The sequence below is a fragment of the Dermochelys coriacea genome, chromosome 1 (assembly GCF_009764565.3).
Source record: "Dermochelys coriacea isolate rDerCor1 chromosome 1, rDerCor1.pri.v4, whole genome shotgun sequence".
Taxonomy (NCBI): Eukaryota; Metazoa; Chordata; order Testudines; family Dermochelyidae; genus Dermochelys; species Dermochelys coriacea.
Genome location: NC_050068.2, coordinates 204,034,311 through 204,062,280, shown reverse-complemented (window position 1 = coordinate 204,062,280; position 27,970 = coordinate 204,034,311). Strand labels below are relative to the sequence as shown.

Here is a 27,970-nt window from a genome sequence, read left to right as displayed (position 1 = left end):
TCTGAGTTTTTAATAATGCATTTCACTTGTAAATATTCCAAACTGTAAGATTTTTTGAACTAATTTTTAATCCAAAGTTTAACATTAAAGTTTAACATGTGTGTCTGAATTTCAAAAGGGAATTTGCCTTCAAAAGGCACAGGGGGGTTTAGGTCTGCTTCAGTGGGCTTCTCACCTTTTTGTTTTTTGGCATGTGTAAAAGGGAAAGCAAAACAAAGAAAAACATAGTATCCAGACCGTACGTGGGGGATTTTCAGGCTGTTGTTAAACCCCCATCTGATCTGGCTCATTTATATTAATGTTGCTCTGTATCTGCTTGGGGTCTGCAGGGGTGATTACATCTGAAAAGCTACTCCAACTGTACAGAAAAAATATCCTTTCACAGAGGTGCAGAGTTTCCCTGTCCTTTATTACATGGGCATAAGCAGCTACTCAAGTGTATCATGTAGGGGACATTTACAATGCTCACCCAGATATAAAAGACAAGGAAGGAACCTCTTCAGTTTAGCCTGTAGAAGATTGAATTTTATAGCTTTAGCATCTCCTGTAAAAGGGAATTCTAATGTGTCCAGAAAGGGAGAAGGAGAGGGCAGGTTGCCAATCTGACAGCACTGTTAGGTTCAGTTAGCCTGGGTCAACTCCCAGGAAAGGGGGAAGTAAAGAGGGAGACGCATGCTATGTGTATTAGTGACAGTCTCTGGCAGCGATAATGTTAATTAAAGGCCCCTTGCCACAACTCAGGTAGACTGTAACAATGCTGCATGTTTTCCCAAAACCCCACTGAAAGGTTCCGAGCCTCTTGTGAGGGTTTGCAACTTTCCCCCCATCTGTGCTCCAGAATCCCTCCCCATCAATGAATCCATCCCAGGGATTACATGGTGCTCAGTATGTTTTGGAACTGAGTCATTTGTGTTGGTGTTATAGTGTGTAGATCTCCAATAAAGCGGAACATACTCAGTAAAGCTGCTGGCTTACCTTGAAAATAAATTTGTACATTAATTGCAAACCATTACCCATAAGACATTGCACTGCTCTAGGACGGCTAGTGAGTAGAGGTCCATGAGACTAGCACTCGAGTGAGCGGGTTCTATTCCCCTCTCTGCTAGTGGCTCCTCTGCTGTGTGATGTTAAGAAAGACATTTTGTCTCTGCCTCAATTTTCTCCCTCTGCAAATTGGAACACTGATGCATACTTGATACCCACCTTAAGAAAGGGTTTTATGATCTTCAGGGGAAACCCTATACAGGTTAAATTTTTCATAAATGGCCACTGACTTAGGGCGCCCAACTTGGGCTAGGTTTTCAGAGGTAACTGAGCACCTACAGGTCAGTTGGAGTTGGGGGTGCTCAGCATCTCTGAAAATCAAACCCAAGGTGCTTCAGGTTAGGCAACCCAAAACAGACACTCCAAATCAGCTGTCACTTTTGACAGTTATGGCCTAAGACCCTTGGAATCCAGTTCACCATTTGCCCTACAACTTGTGCTGTCATTTGCACCAGTACAAATTGGGTGTAAAACACTACCATTGTGATCTGGAGGTGTTTTACATGCACTTTGAATTCACTTTGCAGTGGTCTAAACACCTACACAAAATACAGGGCAACAGAGAATGGAGGTTCTTAATATATCATCAAGAAAGGCCCATCTGGGCTTTTAAGTAAGGAATCTTAATCTTCCCTACTTTCTGTCTTGCTGAATGAACAGAATGTGAGGAGAAACTATCATCTAGCTGAAAGAGAAGAACAGTATATAAAAAGATATATATTTCTATTGCTTGTTTGTGGATGTGTGCATGTGTATTATAGTTGGAGCACTAGCAATGTCTGCAGTTAAGTTTGCCTAAATGTTTCCATTCTAATCTAAGCTCCAGTTTTGAGTCTATCGTAACAGAGTAGGTCATAAATGGCAGTTTCTGTTCCATGGGAAATTATAGCATTTCAAAAAAATGTTTCATTCCAAACTGGTACAAAAAAGTAAAATATTGAAATTTCCTATAGAACACACATTCTGAAAAAACTCTGTTCAGAACCATCAAAACATTTTGTTTCAATAACATAAACATGTTTTGATAATTTCAAAACATAATACAACATAAAATATTAAATATAATCTGCATAATATTTTAACAATATTTGTTATAAAGTCTAAAAGAAATTAATCAAAACATTAAAGTCTAAACTAAATGCTTTTACCTTCTCAAAACAACATGTTTGACATTATCAAAATGAATGAACATCAAAATGATTCATTTTGACTTTTTTCTGTAAAAAATTTCATCAAAGTGAACATGTTCCTGCAAAACATTTTGATTTTGATGAAACTGTATTTCTGATGGAAAACTGTTTTGTTGACAAGTTTTCAACCAGCCCTACTCAGAATCTTCTGAAACATCCCTTTACTGAATTGACATTCTCCAGGTCTAGTCTGTCTGATGGGGACTTTATTTATTTCTTTATTTTTAATTTAAGGTTTAATTTTAAGGTGGTTTTTTTTATTTTAAATTGTGGGGGGTTAAAATTTCAGCAAAAATGGTAGAGCGTACTCTTGGATGGTGGTAAATCCAAATCAGCTGGCAATAAAAAGAGGAATAAAAAATATGTTTACATTGCTTACTGCAAAGTTATGCCTTTGATTATCCTGGTGAAAACTGGTTTTGGTTTGGTTGCATTCGGAGCCTTTGAAAACTACTCCTTGTGATTGAACAATCGTTTGTTAACGGTATTAGCAGTTTTTCAGCAAAGGACAGAAGGCTGTGCCATGCATACATGTGAAGGCTCCATCCAGACCATTCAAATCAATGGGACTTTTGTAACTGAAATGTATGGGAGCAGAGTCAGACTCTTAGACCCCAATTCAGCAAGCTAGAGCACATACTTTAACTTTTCATATGAGAAATAGTCCCATTGACTTTGTTGCCTTGAATGGGACTAGCACAGCACAAAAAGTTAGCCATGTGTTTAAGTACCTTTTGGCATAAGGTCCTGTGTAGGCAACAAAAACATCTTGTAAGGTGCAGATTAAGTGAAGCAGAACTGCTTTCTGAATTGCTGTGCAATAAGATGCTTCGATTGCTGTGGGAGCTGGATGAGCAAGCATCTCAAACAGGTGATTAAGAGAAAGCAGAAAGCCTCCAAGGAATGGAAGATGAGATGGATCAGGAAGGAAAACTACCTGTTGGAGATCAGAAAGTGTAGGGATAAAGTGAGAACTGCCAAAAGCCAAGCGGAGTTGGACCTTGTAAAGGTTCTATAGCCATACAAATACAAAGAAAACAAGGATAGAAGTGGGATGGCTAAGCACTGAGGATGGGGTGGCAATTAAAAATAATGCAGGCATGGCCCAACACCTAAACAAATACTTTGTCTCATTTTTAATGAGGCTAATGAAGAGCTTAGCTATAGTGGCAGGGTGGCTAATGCCAATGAGGCTATGGAGGTAGAAATTACCACATCTGAGGTGGAAGTCAAACTCAAACAGCTTAATGGGACTAAATCAGGAGGCCTGGATAATCTTCATCCAAGGATATTAAAAAAACTGGCAGATGAAATTGAAGCTCAATAGCAAGGATTTTTAAGGAATCTGTAAACTTGGGGGTCATACCCTATGACTGGAGAATTGCTAATATAGTTCCTATTTTTAAGAAAGGGAAAAAACATGATCTGGGAAATTACAGGCCTGTTAGTTTGACTTGATTTGTATGCAAAATCTTGGAACCAATTTTGAAAGAGAAAGTAGTTAAGGACATAGAGGTACATGGTAATTGGGATAAAATAGAACATGGTTTTTCAAAAGGTAGATCGTACCAGACCAACCTGATCTCCTTTTTTTTGGGAAGATAACTGTTTTTTGTTTTTTTTTAAACGAAGAGAAATGCAGTAAATCTAATCCACCTGGATTTCAGTAAGGCATTTGATAGTTCCATGTGGGAAATTGTTAGTTAAATTGGAGAGGATGGGGATTAATATGAGAACTGAAAGGTGGATAAAGAACTGTCTAAAGGGGAGACTACAATGGGTGACACTGAAAAGTGAACGGTCAGGCTGGAGGGAGATTACTAGTGAAATTCCTCAGGGATCCGACTTGAGACCAATCTTATTTAACCTTTTTATTACTGACCTTAACACACATAGTGAGATTGTGCTAATAAAATTTGTGGATGACATAAAGTTGGGAGGTATTGCCAGGAATATCATAAAAGAAGATCTGTATGACCTTGTAAACTGGAGTAATAGAAATGGGATGAAATTTAATAGCGCAAAGTGCAAGGTTATGCATTTACGGACTAATACAAATTTTTGCTATAAACTGGGGATGTCAGTTGGAAGTCGTGGAGGAGGAGAAAGACCTGGATTTATTGGTTGATCACAGGCTCACTATGAGCCACCAATATTATGTGGCCATGAAAAAGGCTAATGCAATACTAGGATGTATCAGGTGAGGTATTTCCAGTAGAGACAGGGAAGTGTTAGCACCATTATACAAGGCAGTGGTGAGACCTCATCTGGAATACTGTGGGCAATTCTGGTCTCCCACATTTAAAAAAGATGAATTAAAGCTGGAACAGGTGCAGAGAAGGGCTACTAGGATGATTCAAGGAATGGAAAACGTACCTTATGAGAGGAGAGTCAAAGAGCTTGGCTTGTTTAGCCTAACCAAACGAAGGCTGAGGGGAGATATGATTGCGGTCTATAAATACACATCGGAGGGATAAATACCTGGATGGGAGAGGAGTTATCTGAGTTAGGCGCCAATGCTGACAAAGAACAAATAGATATAAACTGGCCATCAACAAGTTTAGGCTTTAAATTAGAGGAAGGTTTTCTAACCATTTGAGGAGTGACGTTATGGAATAGCCTACAAAGGGGAGCAGTGGGGTACAAAACCTACTGGCTTCAAGACTGAGCATGATCCATTTATGGAGGGGCTGGTATGATGAGATTGCCTACACTGGCATGTTGCTGGTCTTTGACTGCTAGCAGCAAATATCCCCAATGACTGGAGATGGGACACTAATGGGGAGGGCTCTGAGTTACTACAGAAAATTCTTTCCCAAGTGTCTGGCCGGTGGATCCTGCCCACATGTCTAACTGATTGCCATATTTGGGGTTGGGAAGAAATTTTCGTCCATGTCAGATTGTCAGAGACTCTGGAGGAAGCAGGGGGTTCACCTTGCTTTGCAGCATGGGGCATGGGTCATTTGTGGGTTTAAACTAGTGTAAATGGTGGATTATCTGTAACATCAAGTCTTTAAACCATGATTTGAGGACTTCAGTAACTCAGCCAGAGGTTGGGGTCTATTACAGGAGCAGGTGGATGAGGTTCTGTAGCCTGCAATGTGCAGGAGGTCAGATTAGATGATCACAATGATCCCTTCTGATCTTACAGTCTAAGGACTGGTCTACACTAGGTGTTGAGGTCGAATTTAGCAGTGTTAAATCGATGTAACCCTGCACCCGTCCACATGACGAAGCCCTTTTTTTTCGACTTAAAGGGCTCTTAAAATCGATTTCCTTACTCCACCCCCGACAAGGGGATTAGCGCTGAAATCAGTTTTGCTGGGTCGAATTTGGGGTACTGTGGATGCAATTAGATGGTATTGGCCTCCGGGAGCTATCCCAGAGTGCTCCATTGTGACCGCTCTGGACAGCACTCTCAACTCAGATGCACTGACCAGGTAGACAGGAAAAGGCCCGCGAACTTTTGAATTTCAATTTCCTGTTTGGCCAGTGTGGCAAGCTGCAGGTGACCATGCAGAGCTCATCAGCAGAGGTGACCATGATGGAGTCCCAGAATCGCAAAAGAGCTCCAGCATGGACCGAATGAGAGGTACGGGATCTGATCGCTGTATGGGGAGAGGAATCTGTGCTATCAGAACTACGTTCCAGTTTTCAAAATGTCAAAACATTTGTGAAAATCTCCCAGGGCATGAAGGACAGAGGCCATAACAGGGAGCTGAAGCAGTGCCACGTGAAACTTAAAGAGCTGAGGCAAGCCTACCAGAAAACCAGAGAGGCGAACGGCCGCTCCAGGTCAGAGCCCCAAGCATGCCGCTTCTATGATGAGCTGCATGCTATTTTAGGGGGTTCAGCCACCACTACCCCAGCCGTGTTGTTTGACTCCTTCAATGGAGATGGAAGCAACACAGAAGCAGGTTTTGGGGACGAGGAAGACGATGAGGAGGAGGCTGTAGATAGCTCACAGCAAACAAGTGGAGAAACCGGTTTTCCCGACAGCCAGGAACTGTTTCTCACCCTGGACCGGGAGCCAGTACCCCCCGAACCCACCCAAGGCTGCATTCCGGACCCACCAGGCAGAGAAGGGACCTCTGGTGAGTGTACATTTTAAAATACTATACAAGGTTTAAAAGCCAGCATGTTTAATGATTAATTTGCCCTGGCATTCGTGGCTCTCCTGGATATACTCCCAAAGCCTTTGCAAAAGGTTTCTGGGGAGGGCAGCCTTATTCCATCCACCATGGTAGGACACTTTACCACTCCAGGCCAGTAGCACGTACTCGGGAATCATTGTAGAACAAAGCATTGCACTGTATGTTTGCTGGCGTTCAAACAACATCCATTCTTTATCTCTCTGTATTATCCTCAGCAGAGTGATATCATTCATGGTCACCTGGTTGAAATAGGGTGCTTTTCTTAAGGGGACATTCAGAGGTGCCCGTTCCTGCTGGGCTGTTTGTCTATGGCTGAACAGAAATGTTCCCCGCTGTTAGCCACGTGGGGCGGGGGGGGGGGGGCAGGGGAAGCAAAATGCGACCTTGTAACGAAAGCACATGTGCTATGTATGTAATGTTAACAGCAAGGTTTACCGTGAAAGAGAGGGTACCCATTGTTCTATAAAAATGTCTTTTTAAATACCACTGTCCCTTTTTTTTTCTCCACCAGCTGCATGTGTTTCAAGGATCACAGGATCTTCTCCTTCCCAGAGGCTAGCGAAGATTAGAAGGCGAAAAAAACGCACTCGCGATGAAATGTTCTCTGAGCTCATGCTGTCCTCCCACACTGACAGAGCACAGACGAATGCATGGAGGCAGACAATGTCAGAGTGCAGGAAAGCACAAAATGACCAGGAGGAAAGGTGGCGGGCTGAAGAGAGTAAGTGGCAGGCTGAAGAGAAGGCTGAAGCTGAAAGGTGGCAGCAGCATGATGAGAGGAGGCAGGATGCAATGCTGAGGCTGCTGGAGGATCAAACTAATATGCTCCAGCTTATGGTTGAGCTGCAGGAAAGGCAGCAGGAGCACAGACAGCCGCTACAGCCCCTGTGTAACCAACCGCCCTCCTCCACAAGTTCCATAGCCTCCTCACCCAGATGCCCAAGAACGCGATGGGGGGGCCTCCGGCCACCCAGCCACTCCACCCCAGAGGATTGCCCAAGTAACAGAAGGCTGGCATTCAATAAGTTTTAAACTTTTAAAGTGCTGTGTGGCCTTGTCCTTCCCTCCTCCACCACCCCTCCTGGGCTACCTTGGTAATTACCCCCTATGTGTGTGATGAATTAATAAAGAATGCATGAATGTGAAGCAACAATGACTTTATTGCCTCTGCAAGCAGTGATCGAAGGGAGGTGGGGAGGGTGGTTAGCTTACAGGGACGTAGAGTGAACCAAGGGGCGGGGGATTTCATCAAGGAGAAACAAACAGAACTTTCACACCGTAGCCTGGCCAGTCATGAAACTAGTTTTCAAAGCTTCTCTGATGTGCACCCCGCCCTCCTGTGCTCTTCTAACTGCCCTGGTGTCTGGCTGTGCATAACCAGCAGCCAGGCGATTTGCCTCAACCTCCCACCCCACCATAAACATCTTCCCCCTTACTCTCACAGATATTGTGGAGCGCACAGCAAGCAGTAATAACAGTGGGAATATTGGTTTCGCTGAGGTCTAACCGAGTCAATAAACTGCGCCAGTGCGCTTTTAAACATCCAAATGCACATTCTACCACCATTCTGCACTTGTTCAGCCTGTAGTTGAACAGCTCTTGACCACTCTCCAGGCTGCCTATGTATGGCTTCATGAGCCATGGCATGAAGGGGTAGGCTGGCTCCCCAAGGATAACTATAGGCATTTCAACATCCCCAACGGTTATTTTCTGGTCTGGGAAGGAAGTCCCTTCCAGCAGCTTTTGAAACAGACCAGAGTTCCTGAAGATGCAAGCGTCGTGTACCTTTCCCGGCCATCCCACGTTGATGTTGATGAAACATCCCTTGTGATCTACCAGTGCTTGCAGCACTATTGAAAAGTACCCCTTGCGGTTTATGTACTCGCTGGCTTGGTGCTCCGGTGCCAAGATAGGGATATGGGTTCCGTCTATGGCCCCACCACAGTTAGGGAATCCCATTGCAGCAAAGCCATCCACTATGACCTGTATATTTCCCATGGTCACTACCCTTGATATCAGTAGATCTTTGATTGTGTTGGCTACTTGCATCACAGCAGCCCCCACAGTAGATTTGCCCACTCCAAATTGATTCCCGACTGACCGGTAGCTGTCTGGCATTGCAAGCTTCCACAGGGCTATTGCCACTCGCTTCTCAACTGTGAGGGCTGCTCTCATCTTGGTATTCTTGCACCTCAGGGCAGGGGAAAGCAAGTCACAAAGTTCCATGAAAGTGCCCTTACGCATGCGAAAGTTTGCAGCCACTGGGAATAGTCCCAGACCTGCAACACTATGCGGTCCCACCAGTCTGTGCTTGTTTCCCGAGCCCAGAATTGGCATTCCACCACATGAACTTGCCCCATTAGCACCATGATGCCCACATTGGCAGGGCCCGTGCTTTGAGAGAAGTCTGTGTCTATGTACTCATCACTCTCGTCACCAAGCTGATGTCACCTACTCGCCCGGTTTCGCTTTGCCAGGTTCTGGTGCTGCATATAATGGAATGGAAAGGTGCTGAATAATGTGTGTGGTGTTTAATGTGCTCCTAATTGCCAAAGTGATCTGAGCAGGCTCCATGCTTGCCTTGGTATGGCGTCTGCACAGAAAAAAGGCGCAGAACGATTGTCTGCTGTTGCCCTGATGGAGGGAGGGGTGACTGATGACATGGCTTACAGGGTTGGCTTACAGGGAATTAAAATCAACAAAGGGGGTGGCTTTGCGAGAAACTGAATGGCCACCTCAAGGATAGAACTCAAAACTGGGTTTAGCAGGCCGTTGATTTCACAGAGGGAGGGAGGAGAAAATGAATACAAAACAAATCTGGTCTATTTCTTGTTTTGAGCCACTTCATCTATCTTTATACATCATGCTGGCAGCAGACTGTGCAGTACGATCGCTAGCCATCGTCACCTCCTGGGTGCTTGGCAGAAGACAGTGCAGTATTACTACTGGCCATCATCTTCTGCTAGCTGCAGATTAAAAGACAGTGCACTGCTGGTAGGACTCAATCGCCATGAGACGAAACAAGGGAAATGACCTGGCTGAGTCACTCCCATGTTTGCCCAGACGCCCAGTTAAAAGAGCACCCAGGACTACGTCGACGACGGCTACCAGTCATACTGCACTGTCTGCTGCCAAAAGGCAATAAACTGCTGCTGTGTAGCAATGCAGTACCACGTCCGCCAGCACCCAGGAGACATACGGTGACGGTTAGTTGAGCGGGCTCCATGCTTGCCGTGGTATGGCGTCTGCACAGGTAACTCAAGAAAAAAGGTGCAAAACGATTGTCTGCCCTTGCTTTTACGGAGGGAGGGAAGGAACGGGGGTCTGACGATATGTACCCAGAACCACCTGCGACAATGTTTTAGCCCCATCAGGCACTGGGATTTCTACCCAGAATTCAAATGGGCGGTGGAGACTGCGGGAACTGTGGGATAGCTACCCACAGTGCAAAGCTCCAGAAGTCTACTGTTGCCTGAGTATTGTGGACATAGTCCGCTGACTACATGCACTTAGAGCATTTGTGTGGGGACACACACAATCGACTGTATAAAAACGCTTTCTACAAAACCGACTTCTATAAATTCAACCTAATTTCGTAGTGTAGACATACCCTAGGAGTCTGAGCTCAGGAACTATGCAGAAGAACAGGACAAGGTATTTCCTGTCCCACAGGGCTCCAGAATGCTACAGGAAAAGGGAATTTCAAATAGGAGCCATTGAACTGGGGCAAAGAGCAGGAGGAGGGAGAAAGCTTGGAATTTTTTATCATCATCATCATTATTAGTTGGAGGTAGAGAGAGGCCCAGGAAGCCTGCTAAGGTATGTATTTATGGCCTGATCCAACTGCCATTGAAATAAATGGAAAGATCTCCACTAACTTTGAAGGGAGTTGTCCCAGCCCCCTAACTTTGAAGGAGATCCTTTAGAGTGGTGCATTATAAGCAGCATGATCCCTGTGGAGGTGGCACAGCTCCTGTAGCAAGTGCCAGACCCCTAGGTTGACATAGCACAGCCCCTGGGGATGGGGTGCCAGACCCCAGGCTGGGGTGACACAGCCATTGGGGGGGTGCCAGACCCTTTGGCTGGGGTGGCATGGCCAGTGGGGGATACCAGACCCTTAGGCTGGGGTGGCACAGCCATTGAAGGGTGCCAGAGCCCTAGGCTGGGGTGATACAGCCATTAGAGGGGTGCCAGAGCCCTAGGCTGGGGTGGAACGGCCCCTGTGTGGGTGGGGTATCAGCCTATTCATTATCAAATAAACTTAACCCTAAAAATCTGAAAGCATGAGGATATTTCCTTTTTTGGCATTATAAGGGGGACCTAAACCCATCTTCTAGCAGGACTGTGGTTCCCATTATAACTCTGGAAAGGCCCCCCACCTCTTCTCATTAAAACAGCATGCAGCTGTAGAGCCGAGACTGGCCCCTGGCCCCACAGCTCCAGAAACACTGGCCTCTATCAACCACTTGAGCTAAAGGAAGCTGTCTCGGGGAACATCCCAACTCCAGAGAGCTTGATTTCTCAAACCAAGCCTTTCCATTAATGTTAATTGTCGTACTGTCTATACACAGGCCTGCACCCCGCTGCATGCAGTCTGTGTGCCTGTGTGTGAGAGAATACATAACCAGTGGGGCGGGCAAATGTTGTGTGTTTCAATTGGCTTGTTGCCTTGTTATTTCTGCAACATGCATCTGCATAAGCACAAACACAGCCTGGGCTTTGCTGCCAGGTCTGGCAAATTGACCCTGGCATAGAGCAGCACCACCTGAGGCCTGCTGCAGATCCCCATGGGGGCCACCTTGGTGTCTAGGGTGGGGGGGTCGGCTGGATTGTTTTGAGATTTGGAAAAGTGGGGGTGTCTCTCTTTTACATATGTCTGGGGGAGTGCGTGTGTGCCTCATACACAACTGGTGTTTAATCGTTCCAGGCCGTGTGTTGCCGTCTCTACTCCCGACAGAAAAAGAGTGACCCTCCCCTTTACTCCCCCTTGGATTCTTGGTAGGGCAAGGGAGAGATCTCTCTGCTTTGGGTACAAATAATTCAGTCCTAGGTCCCGAGCATTTGTGTTCAATTTATACTACAGATTCTTTGCGACAGGCTGGTTTAAAAGGCAGTGGCGCCCTGCTCTGGTCTCGGTGAGTCCCCAGGGAGAGCAGAGGGTGCAGGAGATGAAAGCATTTTTATTTTGGGAGCGGCAGGGGAACTTCCCTGAAGCTGTGTCTGGTCCCAGGGCTCTGTTCCTGCAGGCTTTTCGGGCTCTGCAGCATTAAAGATTCCAGCAGCGAGAGGCAAGGATCCAATCTCTGCCTTTCAGAAAGGTGTGTGTGTGTGGGATTGGGGATGGGAGTGAGGTTGGAGCAATTCATTCAAACTCTGTGCCCGATCTTTGGCGCATTTTCTAGCAGTGTTAAAAAGTGCTGATGATCCAGTCCCCCCTCCCACCTACTTTCCTACCCATCTGCCCCAGTGTGCCTTTCCCCAACATGCATAATACCCCAGGCCATATGGTCCAACATGCCCAGCCATTTATTCTACACCCCCACAGATGTACACTGCCCCTCCCACAGCACCCGTTCCTTGTGCCTGCTGGCCCCTTTCCTTCCCACCCTGATATATTATTGATCAGGTTTGAGCTTTGCATTGTTTTCCCTTATTAAGCAGTTTATCATCGTGTCACCTTTTTCAGGGGAGGAGGAAGATATTTATTCTTTTGACCATAAATCATTTACAAAGCTGCTGGGCCGTTAATGTATTTTTCATGGCTTGGCAAACAGCAAATAGAAACAAGTGCCATGTCAGAGCCTCACTGACCTGTTTCAATTCCCCATTCCTAACTCTGACCCCTCTTCCCTGATCCCGGGAGCGGATGTGTTCTACTGCAGAGATATTGGTGGATTTCTTCCCTCCCCCGGGAGGGGCCACTCTGCTGTGTCAGCAATGGCACACGCTGCTGACTGCACTTGGCACCAATCCACAGCACGGTGCATCTCTGCTGACTTGGCTTTGTCGAGAAAATGTTAACAGGGAAATTGCGGGGGAAAACGAAGTGGCAGTGTCTCTACCTTCAGATTCCAAGCGGAGCATGAATTAGGCTCCTATTCTGTGTCCTGCATTGTTACACAGGTCTCGTGTAGGAGAATCTCAGGATACTTGACGCACTGTGGCCTGGACTGTATCTACAAAGGGGCAAAGCTAGCTGTGTGGGATAAGGCCCACCTGTGAATGGAGATGCTCACAGGGGTGATGTCTATCCAAACCAGGGTTTCCCAAACTTTTGACAACTGAGTCCCCCTTCAGAAAAATGAAACCAATTACACTGCTGGTGCTCCCCACCCTGTGTTGTTAAGGGTCTGCACATCTTAATATATACAGCCTCCATTCTGCTGAACCCCCAGGCTAGTCCTTCATGCCCCTCCCCACTTCAGGAAACACTGATAAACATCTGGGAATGGGGAAAAAGGAGTCACCAACTGAAGCAAAACTCCTATGTCCTGCAGCTCCTCTGTAAAGGCAGGTGACATTTAGATACAAAGAAAAGGTTCGTTCTGAGGTGGAGTGTAGCTGTTGTCACATGGTACAACGTTAAGGACAGTGCATGAAGGCAATTGAAACTGCAGGGTGGATCTAGATAGGCAGCCTGTACTTTCCCAAGCTGAGCTTTGGGTCACAAGGATGACACCCTTAGGTGTGAAATGCAATGGGGTCTGTAACAGATACGTGTAGAAAGGCCTTGGCTTGACTTGTGATTCAGGAAACTTCGTTTCCAGCAATGGAGCCTCCCTGTCACCATACTGGGGCAGTTCAGCGCTAGCCCAGGAGGGAAGAGCTCCCCCTACTGAATCACCAGCAGTACTTCCTGCAGCAGCTAGACATTTCCTGGGAGCGAGGCTTCCCATCCAAGTGCCAGTCGTGTCCACTTCACAGAGCTGAGGGGATCACTTACTGAGGTATTACGGCTGCCTTGTGTGTCTCTTTTCCCCTGTCACTATTTGACCCTGCCAGAGGAAGGGATGGGATGGGATGCAACGGTGACATCAAAGATTGACACACTGGGATCACAGGCCTTGTTGTCTTCCCAGTCAGCAGAAGCAGCAAACTATTGAGCACTTTCTCCAATCATAGAATATCAGAGTTGGAAGGGACCTCAGGATATAATCTAGTCCAACCCCCTGCTCAAAGCAGGACCAATCCCCAATTTTTTTTCCTCCAGATTCCTAAATGGCCCCTTAAAGGATTGAACTCACAACCCTGGGTTTAGCAGGCCAATGCTCAAACCATTAAGCTATTCCTCACCTACTTGAACGGGTTCCTGATCCCACAGGGGCTCCCTCTGCCCTTGCTTAGTAAACACGATAAAGAACCCCCCAAACCTGTCAGTACAGCTGCTACCAAATTTCTCTGCAGCCAGATGCAAGCGCTGGGAATTCAAGGACTGTCAGATCGGAACAGAGCAGTCTCTGGTATCGGCCAATGCCGCATTCATCAGAGGGAAGCGTTAAACCTCCCATAATATACCTAATTGTGCAACACTATACCACAGAGAGGGGATTAACGTATGCCCCAGAGCGTGGAGATTGATTAGTTTTATCCTAGCTAATGTAATTGTAGCTGCTATTTTTATTCCTGTCAATGTCCCTTCCTATTTTTGTAATCTCACTATATAATACAATGCAACTTTATTTGTGTCACCCGTTTGCATACAAAGAGCATCCTAACTGGAGAGGCACATGGAGACCTGCTCCAGGTGGCATGTGCTGCAAAGGAGAAGGCTCTTGTGGCAGCCGTAGGCAAATTGCATAGAGAGGCCAGTCCTATGGAGTGGGGAGGGGAGCAGAGAGAGAGGATGGAGGTTCACGAAGTGGGCTGGAGAGCGCTGACAAACAAGGAACACGATGTCATGTCTGGAACCCATTTCTAGTCCGCATATTGCTGCAAATAAGACAAAAATATTCACCCCCTTTTATCCCTAGTCAGAAGCTTCTATTAGGATTTTTTTCAAGTCAGGTAAGATCATTGAGCAAGTACAATTGCTCTGGCAAGGAACTGGGATGGAAAGAAAGCCATCTGGCAAGAGCCGACTCTTGAAATCTTGCCTTAAACTCTGGTTCCCATCCCTTATGTCTGCTGCAGGGGAAAGGAGATGCGCTCCACGTTATCGTGGTAAGGCAGCTGGTTCCAAGCCTCCTCCCAGCAGTGGCGGAGAAACTTACTTCTATAGGGGGAGAAGGCAGGAATGCTGGCTTATCACTGTTCACGAGGCCAGAAGCTGAGTACAGGTCAGGGTGGGTCAGCAAGGGTTTTTCATCAGCAAGTTCTGCTCTTGTCTGTGTGTCTAGTCCAGATGTGGGCTATAAATGATGTTAGAGAAGGGTCAGATGGGATTAGCGCAGATGTGCGGGTAATAGATGTCTCTGAACAGCCGGCGGAGCAATCAGCAAGGAATGCCATAGGTCAGGGCTCAAGACCCCAAACCGCTGATTGCTCTATGTGAATTAGTGTGTTCATTGTCCTGCCTTCTTATTTAATGGGATGGGGGGATGCTCTCTGCTGGAACAGGTGAGTGTTTATTCAATGGGGTGTATGGCTCCTCCTGCTGGGACAGATGAATCTGTTTATTCCATTGGCTAAATGCCAACGGGATGGATTTCTGACCATTTCTCTAGATGTGAAGGTGCTTACAAATTAACTCTATTTTTTACCTATGTTTAACTGAAGGGGGGGCATTGAATGAAGATTTAGTCTGTTAAGATCTATATACATTTTGAATACACATGTCACTGAGATCTTGCATTTCTGGGATCAGTATTAAGTTTTTCCGCTCTTTACTCCCGTTGGCCCTGCAGAGCCAGCACAGTCAATGGAGAGGGAGCTGGAGTCTATGCCTTCTTGTCCATCATTGATGGTATTGTTAGCTACAGTATTGCTGGAGTCAGAAAGAATGGAGCTGGGGCCCTGATACAGAACAGCATCCCTGTTCAGGAAATGGGGATGCACAAAGGTGTTTTCCTGTATTGGGATCTTGATTCCCAGATCCCAGGGTGGGTTTGACTCAATCACAAGTTTCTCCGAGAGCAAAGGGGATGAAGCCAACCTGGCTTATTTCTGCCCTGGTTTGTAGACCCGGGTGATGAACTGTCATCAGGGAATTCTCAGCTGCGAGTGGGAATACTGGGGGGGGGGGTTGAGGAGGCTCTGTGAGTGGAAGTGGGGAAGGAGCTGAGTCAGCAGTGTGACTGGCGCTTAGGTACACGTGCCCAGATGCTACAGGGATTGGAGCCCTGCAAATGCAATGGGTGAGACTGACAGGTATATGCTTTCCTTGGATGTACCCAGTTGGGTCAGCAGACTTCCTGACGGTTCCCTATGGCACCTGTCTACATTGTGTGCCACTGATAATGCATCGTATGTGGTGTAAGTGGATGCAACACCCATGGATGTCTCTGGGCCGAAACCTGGCTTGTTCTTGCCTTACACTCTCAGAACCGTGTTTGTGTGCCCTGGGCCTTCTCTCATTTTACTAGTGATCCCAGGTCTCAGTGGTTGTCTCCACTGGAAGTTCTCTGGGCAGCCTTCCCATTTGTGTCTGTGCCTGTGAGTATGATGTGCCAGTCACTGGCGTGTTCCACCATGACCAAATGTGGGCCTCTCCCCGACTCCCCTGCTTTGCTGAGAAATGACTTCACAGGCTGTGGTCCTCATTTTGGTCACCCCATTGGACTGGGGTATGCTGGACTAGTCAGATACTGGATCCAATCCACACTCCATTGCACTTCCTTGCCACTCTGGACTCACAAAGGGGCCATGGCCACTCACAAGCTGCCGCAGTTTGCCATGCTGGGCAAGTACTGCTTTTGGTTTGGCCATCACTGAGCTGGCAGTCTACACACCACCAATGAGAACGGGTGAGATCAATATTCTATCCAATCAGTGCCCAGCCTCTTCAATGGCAAGTCTGAGCTTTCGTGTGGCTACAGCAGTTCTTTTGGATGCTGTGACTGTTCTGGGCACATGCCAACCAGCCTTCTGCTAGCCTCTCACTATTCCTGAGTGTGCTAGCCACCCTTGCTCTCAGTAACAGCTATTCTGCCCCCCCCCCCCAGCAACTGGACTGCTGCATGGCAATGCAGTTGCTCCTTCACAGGCCAGAAGGGATTATCAGCAGGGACAACATCCCTCTTGTGTCTTGGATGTCCTTTCTGTATCAATGTCATTAGTACTTGGAACTGTGAGTCTCCTCTAGTGGCTTCTTAAATGGATGCTGTGCTAGCAGGTCCTGCAGCCAAAGTGCTCATTGCATATATCACTCTCTCCTATACATGTGATTCTCCCATTCTAGGAGAGGGACCTACTGTTGCTCTGGCACCATATGCGCCTGCTACGTCCGCTCACCTGGGGTGGATAGCATGGTGAGTCCATGCCTCTGGAGCAGTAGAAGCATTCTCTTTTAATCTCTCTTCTTTAGTACTGGAGACAGTTTTGTCCAGGTCATTTCACCTATCGTGGGGAAACTCACAGCAACTTGTTTTTACTTTAATCTCAGTAAAAGACAGTTCTGTCATTTCTCCCTCTAGCTAGGACCCCAGAATTTATCCCACTTGAACACCACATTTCTACATGGGTTACAGAATTTTCTGAACACACTTTGTATGTGTTCTCTGGGCCCTCATTCCTAGTGCAACCAAAACCCGGAACGTGTCTTCCGCACCTTTTCTGGGGCGTTTCCACTGCTTCAGGTAGAGCTTGAAGCTTTGCTCCCCACCATCTCTGCCTTAGGTAGAGGTGGTGGTGTTGGATTGATACAGTTTCTCTGTTACTTCCTTCCTTTCCTGTCCCCTCTCTGATCCCTCTTCCTTTCCCCACTGAAGAAGGCATAGGAGCACTTCTCTGACAGTATTGCACGTCCCTGTTTGGTATTGAGCATGGAGGCAATGCCAGAGTAACAAGGTCCTAGAAGTACAAGGTCCCAGAAATATGAATACTTAATAATGAGGGGCACAGGCAGAGCTGGGGGGTGGGGGGAGAGGGAGGCTGCAGGGCAGGAGTGAGGGGCATTGGCAGAGCTGTGTGGGGAGCCCAGGACTGGGATAGCGGGGGGTGGGGGGGAGAGGGAGGCTGCAGGGCAGGAGTGAGGGGCATTGGCAGAGCTGTGTGGGGAGCCCAGGACTGGTGGGGGCTGCAGGGTAGGAGTGAGGAACACTAGCTGAGCTTTGTGAGATAACAAGATCACGGATAACAAGGAGCCCCATCCCTCCTACTGAGCAGGTTTTTGTTCATTGGCTGCTTTGGTAACTCAGGGTGTGTCTACACTGCAAAAACAAGCATATTCTTAACTCAGGTTAGCTAACCCACGTTAATTAACGTGGGTTATCTAAGGTGCCACAAGTACTGCTTTTCTTTTTGCGAATACAGACTAACACGGCGGCTACTCTGAAACCTGTGGGTTATCTCTGTAATTGATGGTGAAAGGTGTTTATGGCCTGCCCTACAAACATATAGAAACTTTAGCTCAACTTCTCTCCTCCCCTCCCCAGCAAACATTATAGATCTTCATTGAACTGCTGCATTTTTGTACTCCACACAAGGTTCCAATAAACGAACCTTGATTGCAGCTTACTCAGAGATCACTTTGCCTGCACCACACCCTGTTCCAGCCAGTTGTAGGTCATGGTGGGAGTATCTGCCAGGTTTTTTAAAGACACGCTCTACTACAGCCCCTGAGATGTGTGCAGGTACCCATGTGTCTATCTGGCCTTATTTGCACCTGTTTGTTTCTGAGCCCAACCAGTCTTGATTAGAGATTCATAGGTGGGAGCTAATAGACTAGTAGCATCTGCCTCTTTCTTACTCCAGGACAAGCAGGGAGCCTGAGGCCAGCTGTGGGGCTAGATCCCACAGGTGTGAGTATGTACCATGTGGTATGAATGTTGTACAGTGGCCCCATAACTGATCAAGATGGTAGCTGAGAATAGCACTTGGAAAGCTGAGGGAATCCCATTAAAGATCAAATTAAAATGATCCAATGCCAACAATTATTTTGTTAACCAGGTCCTAGAAATACAAGTGCTTAATAATACCCGAATGGTCATTTCTAAAGCTCCCCGTGTAACATCAATCTGCCAGCTGGTTCCCCTCGAAGTTGGTGACACAGTAATGGAACATTTATTCTATGTAGCTGCTCCTCTCCGGTGCTTCAGGAACAAAATGTATATCAAAGCTCAGTCTCTTGTGCACAGGCTGTGGGCTGGATTCGCCTCTCACTTACACAGGTTCGTATCAGTCTAACTCAACTGACACCAGTGTATGTCAGGAGATCCTTGTGAATATCCAGTGTGCATCTATGGGCATTGAAGTCCAAAGCTAGGAGAGGCTACTGTAGCTGGAATTGATTCCAGGAGAGTATTGCTTACAGGGGAGAGGTGGTTGCCTCTGACAGGCAGTTTAAGCTTGTTGAATGCTTGGGGATGCTCATTTTAATAAAAGGGGGGCCTTTAATGCAACTTTCATTGAGCTGTCTGTTGCTTTATGATCTGGTATGTAATCTGATATATTAGCCTGGGATTTTTAAGGAGTCTAAAGAGTTTAGCTGCCCAAATGGGGCACCTAATTCCCTTAGGTTGCTTTGAAAATCCAAATCTTAATATTCATATTAAGTGCAAAATCTACATCCCCCTGGTTAGGTAATGGGCCAAGTTTGTTTCAATGTGGGAACGAAGCACTTGCAACTCCTGGTTTTTTAACATTTAAACTTGTAACCCTTCACATTATAGTAATGGGAGTGCATCTGCATGCGTGTCTATGTTTGTGTTTGTGTGTCAGCACATGCATCTGGCTGTGTTGGGGCATGTGTATTATTGTGTCTGCATGTGTCTTTGTGTTGGTGTGTCTGCCGATGGGGTATGCGTGTCTCTGTGTGTGGATATTTATGATAATCGTTTTTATTTTTCTGAGATATAAATAAAAGGGACTTATGCTAAAATGAGGAGCCTGTAAAGAGCATTTGATCTTTGCTGTTTCCACTCAGCATTAGACTGTCTCCCTGGCAGAGGAGTCACTTTGTAGTACTGCCCCCCTGGTGCTGTATGTGTGCTGGTCTCTCTGTTTACACTGGTACAGGATAACTCTGCACACGCACAGTCTCCCGCTCCCCTGTCACCTTTGTTAAGTTTGCTTGTCAGAAGCTGTTGCGTGTGTTTTCCCCAGCTGGAGCCCTGCAGGTGCCACTTAGCTTAGCAACATGAATCTTTGTCTTTTATCTGCTTCCTGCATCCTGGGCACTCGGGGCCACAGAGCAGCTGACAGCATTGGAACACTCCAGGCGATGGCAGCGCCTCCAATGTGGGGCAAGGTGGCCGAGTGAGAGTGGAGCAGCTCAGCAAGGAGGGAAGGTATCGAGCAGTGCACCGAATTTGTCCAGGTTCAGATGTACCCTAGGCAAGAGAAATGTGTTTGGGTCTCCACTATCCCCTAGTGCCCTCTTCTAAAACCACACCATCCAGTTTAGCAGCACTAATTGACTGTGTCCTGGAATAGCTGGGAGCGTTGCACTTCAGCATTGCAGATGTTTGGAAGAGTGGTCGGGGACTGGAATACAAGAGGGGTGGGGGCTGCAGGGTAGGAGTGAGGGGCATTGGCAGAGCTGTACGTGGGGAGCCCAGGGCTGGAATAGTAGGAAAGGCTGCAGATCAAGAGTGAGGGGCATTGACAGAGCTGTGTGGGATAACCAATGCCAGGACTAACAAGGAGCCCCATTCCTCCTACAGAGCAGGTACCTGTTCCATGGCGGCTTTGGTAACTCAGGGTATGTCTACACTGCCAAAACAGGCATATTCATAACTTGGGTTAGCTAACCCATGTTAGTTAACTTGAGTTAAAAGAATAGTGAAATCACAGCAACTCAGCTTTTAACTCAGCTTAGCAACTTGAGTTAAAGGCTCTAGGGCAGCCTGGGGTTGAACTCGTACTGCCAGTCTGAGTTAAAAGCCAAGTTGCCGTGGCTTTGCTGCTTCTTTACCTTGGGCTAGCACACCTTTCTGCAGCGTAGACGTTGAAGTACAGTAGTTGCTTTGCTTTCCATTTGGGTGGTCATTATTCCAAGTCAGGCATGCATTCAGAGCTGGATGAATAATCCCCATTTTCTTTCTTTTTGTGAATTGTTCACAAACTGATTGGGAAATTCTTAAATGTGTTCTTCATTCAAAATTATTTTCACATTTTGAAAGGAAATAATGATGCATGTTGTTGTCAGAATTATTTTAGTATTTTTATTATTCTGCAGTTTGTTGCAAGTATTAGCAATTGTGCCATGCTAGTTGGTTACATAAACTACATGATGTTATTTCATTTCTCTGATTGGATGCCTTATGTAACAATCATGCACCACAAACTGCAACAGTTTTTGTTGGCGAATACGCAGGTGTAAAATTCCCTTTTCCTGAGTAGTTTCATCAGCAAGTTTGAGCACTTGCGAGTCTGCAGACAGTGAACGTGGAAGAGTCATGAACACGACTGAATCCACATTTTCTTTCAAATTCAAATGAATATTTGTGGACAGCCTTTTTCCTCTATTTGCTAGGCTCATAAGGATTACTTCATTAGACTACAGTGGACATCACTGAAGACCCTGGCTCCCCATGTTAGGATGAGAACATACATCAGTCAATGGCTGGGTTCTTAAGATACTTTATTAGGACAAAGATATATTTCTCCTCTTTAGCAGGTGATGTGTTGGCCCAGTTGAAATATAGTAGCCTTTGGGTTTAGCCCTAGGTAAATTGCATCACAATAGTCCAGTCTTGGTGACACAGAGCGTGGAACACATTAGAGCAACATCCAACGGACGCAATCTCCTGACCTGCCTAAGTTGAAGGGACCGTTTCTGGCATTTTGGCTTCTAGTGCTGTGTGGCCATCTCTGAGCAAGTCAGGAGTCCAAAAGGATCCTAAGTTTGCCTTTTGCCTTAGTGGTTGGAAGGCAGAGGCCCTGTACTGAGGGGAGGTCATGCCTGCTAGCTCTTACTATTTCTGCTTACTGCCAGCATCCCCTGATAGTAGCTTGCTGGCTTGAACTTAAGCCAGCTGTTTCTTCACACAGCTCCAAGTTCTCTCCGACAGTAGGACAAGAGCTGGCTGAAATGTTTCAGCAGGAAATTCTGAAATTCAAAATAAAAAACATAATTCTGAAACAGGCAGACAAATAACATTTTTAAATTTCCTGCAGAAGGGGAATTCCAAAATGTCACTCTGACCTTTTCAAAAACATTTCTGAGGCTCCCAGAGCTGCCTGGAGCCCCAGGAGCTGGACAGTTTGGGGAACCAGGGAGCGGGGGGTGCCAAGGAACTGAAAGCCAACTTTGACTTCCAAGCTTCTTGTTCCCCATTAGCCTGCCAGCCAGGCTGCCAATGAGGCTGAGTGGGCAAGATGGCACGAAACGAGGCAAGTGTGAAAATCTGTTTTCCATCGATATTTTGTAGAAATCAACACTTTCCCCCAGAACGTTTTGATTTCAACCCACTTTGGTTCCTCCCAACAGAAAAATGTTCCATTGGAAAATTTCTGACCACCCTTCATTAGGACAGAAGGTGACAGGGCTGTCCATAGTCCGTACAGCTGGGTGTTATCAGCATCCTGATAAGATCTGATAGCTGGTAATGTCTTACTGTGCCCCATAGAGGCCTCACGTATAAGTTAAACATGAGAAGGACTGATTGACATTTAAAGTGATGGGAGTTGGTGGTTTGAACCCAATATTTAGATTTTGTGGGAGGGGAAAAAAACTTTTTAAAAAACCCTAATGTTAATAGAAATTTTTGCAGAGTTTTCTTGTTAATTTTCATAGGGACAGAGTTTGGCTGTATGGATTTAAATCTCTCCCTGCATGGTTTGCAACCCAAACATTGCAGCCCTGAGCCAGTGCATGAGAGCTGGAAACTGAAAACGACTGGGAGTCAAAGTGAGGCTGATCAGCTACTTGCATTTTCCGGCCTGAATAAAATGCAAAAAAAGTGAATTCTGTAAAGTCATTTTGCTTCGATCTGTTCTTTCAGCGTCAGGAGCCATTATAATCACATAGAAAGAAATTGGGATTTAAAAACAGATATTATTTTTAACCCTTTTAAATGTAAACAATCATGAAAACTTTCCTGTTCATACTGGATTTTGTTGGAGAAAAAATGGAGGGCTTATTGCACGTCTCCTTTAACATGAGTTGTTTCTCTCTCATCTCACTACCCTGTTGTTAAAACCCTTGTACCTGGTTTCCCTTCTTGGGTAACTTCAGAAGTCCCCACTTTCTTGATGTTGAGTGGGTTTTCAAATGCTGCTCATTATCTCTAGGACAGCTTAACTTCTTACAGATTTTTCCCTGTCTTCAAAATGGGCCCTCTTATTTTTAAAGGGACTGAAGCCAGAATGTCCTCAGTTAAGATGGCCGCCATTTCACCTTTGCCTTTTGCAATGGCTCTGGGGAAAATGGCTCCATTTTCAAAGCACTGGGGTACGACGTTGCCCTTTTTGGCCTGTGGTGGTTGGAAAGGGACTGCTGCCCAGGCTCAATGCAGGTGCCATGCCGCACTCATGTACAGTGCTGCGTGAAAAGGGTGGCATTGTAAGACCGTAGGGAAGGGGCTGGATGTTTGAACTTTGTGTCCTTTTCTTTACAGGTCTGGTGAGCCCCCTAGAGGTGTCAGTGAGCTCAGGAAGTATCCAGGTTGCTCGGGGACAGACAGCAATCCTGCCCTGTACCTTCACCACTAGCGCTGCCCTCACTAATCTTAATGTCATCTGGATGGTCATCCCCCTCTCCAACGCCAACCAGCCGGAACAGGTACCAGTCTTCATTGGAACATGGAGCTCTCTGTGTCTTTGTCTTCCCTTGTCCCATCAACACCACTTGGACAGGGGTGTGTGTTGGGTGTGGGCTGTCTGATCACCCTTCTGGATTCTAGTGCAGAAAAACTGTGCAATAGCTGGAATTCTGCATTAGTGTCACCAGCTCCTGACTCAGGATAGGGCATCTCAGAAGACAAAGCATTCCTGGGCAGTGGAGCAGTAGGGTGATGAAGGTCAGGACTGAGGTTCTTTGGCAGAATTTATAGTGCTTGAATTGTCATCCCATCTAGCTCCGCTGCCTTTTTGTAACCAATATTGACTCTGTGCTTTTACATCTTTCTGTGTCTCCAATTGTCACCCTGTGTCCTAGCATGTCTTCCCATGTTGCTGTATGTGCCCTGTGTTCCTTACTCTTGCCTTGTGTTTCTAATTCTTTCCCCACTATCTTATTTGGCATCTAACTTGTATCCTGTCTCCTCAGTTGTTCTGGTTTGACTTACACACTGGGCAGGTATCCAGTGTAGCGTGAGCTGATCTGGATTCCAGATATTCGGTGGGTAGAATGGGGCATTAGGAGGATGGCCTAGCTTGGGGCACTCTGTGGTGTGGGATTGGAGGTGGCTCTGGAGGATCTGGAAGCAGTTAAGGCTGAAGCTGAAAGGATGATGGATCCCTTTGTACTGGGGTTCTGCAGTACTTCCATTCTGAAGAACACTGTTTAAGAGACAGATGTTCTCTGGACCCACAGTCCTCCTAACACCCCACTGCTTGTTGCTTGTGAGGTTTCATTCTGAAGGACATCAAGAGGGACTCAATATCTCTGTGATGGTCCAGGGACCATAGTTTGAGAACCACTGGGCCTTATGCTCAGACGGCTAGAAAACTTTAGAAAACCTTGTTCTGAAATTCACTTGTCCCAGGCCAGCTCACCTCCCTAGGCACTTGAGGTTCCGTTGTGAATTCTGGAATCCACCAGTGAAGCGCGGTTGGTTTTCAGCAGCTCATGTTGTTGTTCCAGCTGTGTTAGCAGTCGGTGACTAGTGACTATACCCCTTTGTTATTTCCTGGGGCCTGGCTGCCTGGTGGTGAGGATCATTGCAATGAACTGAACGGGCAATTTCAAATCATGTTAGGGCAGCTCCACCAAGGGGAGAACTAAAGTGACCCTGGCTGCTCACCCACCAGTGCCTGTCTCTAACAAAACACTCAGGGCTGCAGCTCAGGAAGCCATGGAGATTCATTCTCTGAGTCCGTCCGCCTGGTGGATACTGACATTGCATGAATGAGGAGGAGGCAGCAGACATCTGAGATCCTGTCAGAGAAATACACTTGGGAACCTGGCAGGTTGCCTCTGAGAAGAGAGCCCATTGCAGTGTGTTACTGACACACACACACTCTCTGCCCCTGAGGCCACTGCTGAGTTCCCATGCTATCCTCCCTTAGAGGAACTCCGCTATCACAGTGCATCTGCATGGGAGCTACTGTCAATTGGCATTTGGTTTCACTGAGGTCCATAAGGAGCTGGCTCTTTCTGATTTGCCCCTCATTGTAATACACACTTTGCTTCCTCACAGCAGCCAGTACAGAGAGATGTCCAATCCTTCTTTCTTTTCTAGGTTATTCTCTACCAAGGGGGGCAGATCTTTGGTGGTGCACCCCGGTTCCATGGGCGAGTGGGGTTTGCAGGGACAATGCCAACCACCAGTGCCTCCCTCTTCATCAACAACACCCAGCTTTCGGACACTGGCACTTACCAGTGTTTGGTCAACAACCTTCCAGACCGAGGTGGCAGGAACATTGGAGTCATTGGACTCACCGTCTTGGGTGTGTGTATTGGGAGTGAGGAGACAAGGGAGTTCTCTGTGTATGTGGTGGGATATGCATTGGGGAACAAGACAGTCTGGGTATGTGTTGGGGGTGACCTAGAAACACTGGGGGTAGGTTGTGAGGTGGGGCTGATGGCTGTACTCGGGGGTATGGGAAGGTATCTTGTGCATGTGTACATATTGGAGGGACAAAGGGCTCTTGGGGCTCGGATGTGAGGTGCTTTGGAGAATGTACTGAGGGGATGAGGGTGTCTTGCGGGTAGGTATATTAAAGAGGTCATGACAGTTTCCTACATAACAACAAGAGAATGGAACAGACCTGTGGTTCTTGACTCTAGTTTCCCTCCCCTAAAAGTGGCCCGTACTGAGTGCTTCATAGTAGGTTGTAGATCCCCCAGGAATTCACTTGGACCCATGTGCCATTACTGTTTCATGGGGGAAAACGTTTTCCCGTCCTCAGCGCGTAACCAGCATATGCTATGGAGCAGGAGGATTTAATGAAGGAAGGATTTATTATGTGATCCCAGCAAGGGAACTGCAGATGCTCTTCTTCCCAGGCATGGGTCAAATGCAAAGTGGCCAGGACAAAGTTACACTTTCCTTTTTCGTGCCAGAGTTTTAGTGGGGCTCTTGTGTCTTCCCTGTCAGTCTCCCCCCTGCCCCATTCCGCCCTTTCACTGCCTTTCAGCTGCACACTATTTCTCACATCCGTGACACTGTTTTCTTGGACCTCGGGGCACACTCACAGGCAGCGGGTGAGCAGCAAGAACCCAGGACCTCTGTTGGAAATGCCTCCTGATATGCTGTTGCTTTCCCCTCTGCTCTCATTGTAGTTCCTCCTTCCACTCCGCTCTGCAGAATTCAGGGGTCCCTGGATATTGGCAGTGATATCACCCTGACCTGCAACTCAGAAGAAGGCATCCCTCGGCCGACATACCTCTGGGAGAAGTTGGACAACGCCCCCAGGCTACCCCCGACTGCCACGCAAGGTGCTCGTTCTATTATCTTCCTCTTCCCCAAGTAGCTAATTTGGCTTGGTTTATCTGTGCTGCCAGTAATGACACAACTTATCAAGATTCCCGAGTCACTGCACAGTCACTTGTTCGTAAAAAAGGTACCCTGTGGGGAATAAGAGTGACTTGACAGCCATAGTGTCTTGGGTGCCCTCTAGTGGCCATTCTCAATATAGTCTTTCTTCATATAGGAAATGCCTCTTGGGCTACAACTGGTCAACAAAAAAAAAATTGTGGCCAAAATGTTCACAGGTTACTACTGATTTTGCAGGCCTCACAGATTAAAATGCATTTCAAAGTAAACTCAAATAGCCAAGGACTGGAAATTATGGAAATGTAGCCTTAGGATCACCCAAAGAATTTTGTAATTTCTTGAATCTGAGGACTTACCCCTATTCTGCAGTGTTGTGCCGAGAGGTGCTGTGCTTCTGGATCAGCTGTCCTCCAGATGTGAAATAAAGCTAGGGCCCTGATCACTTTTGGTTCTGAAAAAATCCCATGGTACCACTCGTGAGACATAGAAATTTGTCTTGGTGTACTGGCCGAATGGCAACCCCCCTATTTCTAGTCTTCTACCTTAACTTACTCCAGACTTTCAGTTGGTATGGGATCCTTTCATTTTTGTATAAAACAGGAGTGAGGGGCATTGGCAAACCTGTATGGAGAGCCAGGACTGGACAAGCAGAGGGGGCTGCAGGGCAGAATTGAATTCTATGGGAAGACCTGTGTGGTGAAGGTTGCACATCCCTTGCTTGTATTTTGCCTGGCTCTCTTCTCATGCACAGTATCAGCCTCAAGCTTTCATGTAGAAAAATTCATCTATAAAAAGAAAAAGAAACATCTACTGTAAGCTCCTTAAAGACCTAATCTTTGTGTGTTTGTGAGTGAGAGAGATGCTTCTATCTGAGGGTTATTTCCTAATTTATTTATCTCTCAAGAGTCTCACACCAGAATTCTCTATTTGCTGGATTTGCCTTTTCATGGTTTTCTGGAGAGGTTATGTATAAATCCTTCTTTTTCTTCCTGCTTGTCTAGACCAAGTCCAGGGCACGGTCACCCTCCGGAATATCAGCACTGTGTTGTCAGGTCTTTACCAGTGCGTGGCTTCTAATGCCATTGGAACCAGCACCTGCCTTCTGGACCTGCAAGTCATTGCACGTAAGTACATTCCAATGGGAGGTTTGACCATGCAGTTGAGCTCTGCTCTGGTGACAAGTGTAACCATGTATATCCCGAGCCATCCCACCTCTACAGGATCTTAGTGCCCACGACTGTGGGGATGGAGACCGATCTGGGCCACCATGTTCTTCCCTAGCTCCAACCAGTAGAGCTCCAGGTTGCACCCTAACCCTGATTTCTTCCTTTCCTTTTTGTTCCATGTCCCCCACAGCTCATCCCCGGAGCGTTGGCCTGATTGCTGGAGCCGTTGCCACGGGTGCAGTTGTGCTCATTGTTTGCATTGTCTTGGTGGCTGTGGCACTGGTTTACTGGAAGAACAAACACAAGGAGGAAGAGGAGGAGGAGATTCCCAATGAGATAAGGTTGGACTCAGGGCAGACAGATCGCAATGAACCTCGGGTCAGGGCTGGCTCTGAGTGATCTTCACTCCCCCATGCTGATCCCATTGATGTTCACTGGGGCTGCCAAGAGCACCTGCATCCAGAAAATGGAGGCAAATGATAGAGATAGCAAACTTTTGGATGAGCAGAGGAGGTTTGAATTCTTGTAAGTGAGGCAGCGGGGGTGGGAGATTTTTGCATACCCTGTCTTTACACAAGGGGGATGGAGGCTGACAGCAGTGGCTATGTGGGGAGAGAGATTTCAAAACTGAAGGGATGAATGTGGGTGTAAGATGAGTGAGGCATCCTATGCCATGGTACCAAACAGCAGTGGGGGAGGGCTCTGGGGAGAGAGAA

The 27,970-nt window shown here is 46.8% G+C and overlaps 1 protein-coding gene across 2 annotated transcripts in view; it reads left to right on the top strand.

Moving 5' to 3' along the window:
• Positions 1-27,970, top strand: part of IGSF11 (immunoglobulin superfamily member 11) — a 163,714-nt gene that overhangs the window by 132,587 nt on the left and 3,157 nt on the right. For both annotated transcript variants that reach the window (XM_038407343.2, XM_038405631.2), the window contains exons 2-6: positions 23,047-23,210; positions 24,832-25,039; positions 25,875-26,030; positions 27,090-27,212; positions 27,445-27,595. In XM_038407343.2, the coding sequence (XP_038263271.1) occupies positions 23,047-23,210; positions 24,832-25,039; positions 25,875-26,030; positions 27,090-27,212; positions 27,445-27,595 (802 nt within the window). The remainder of the gene's footprint in view (positions 1-23,046; positions 23,211-24,831; positions 25,040-25,874; positions 26,031-27,089; positions 27,213-27,444; positions 27,596-27,970) is intronic.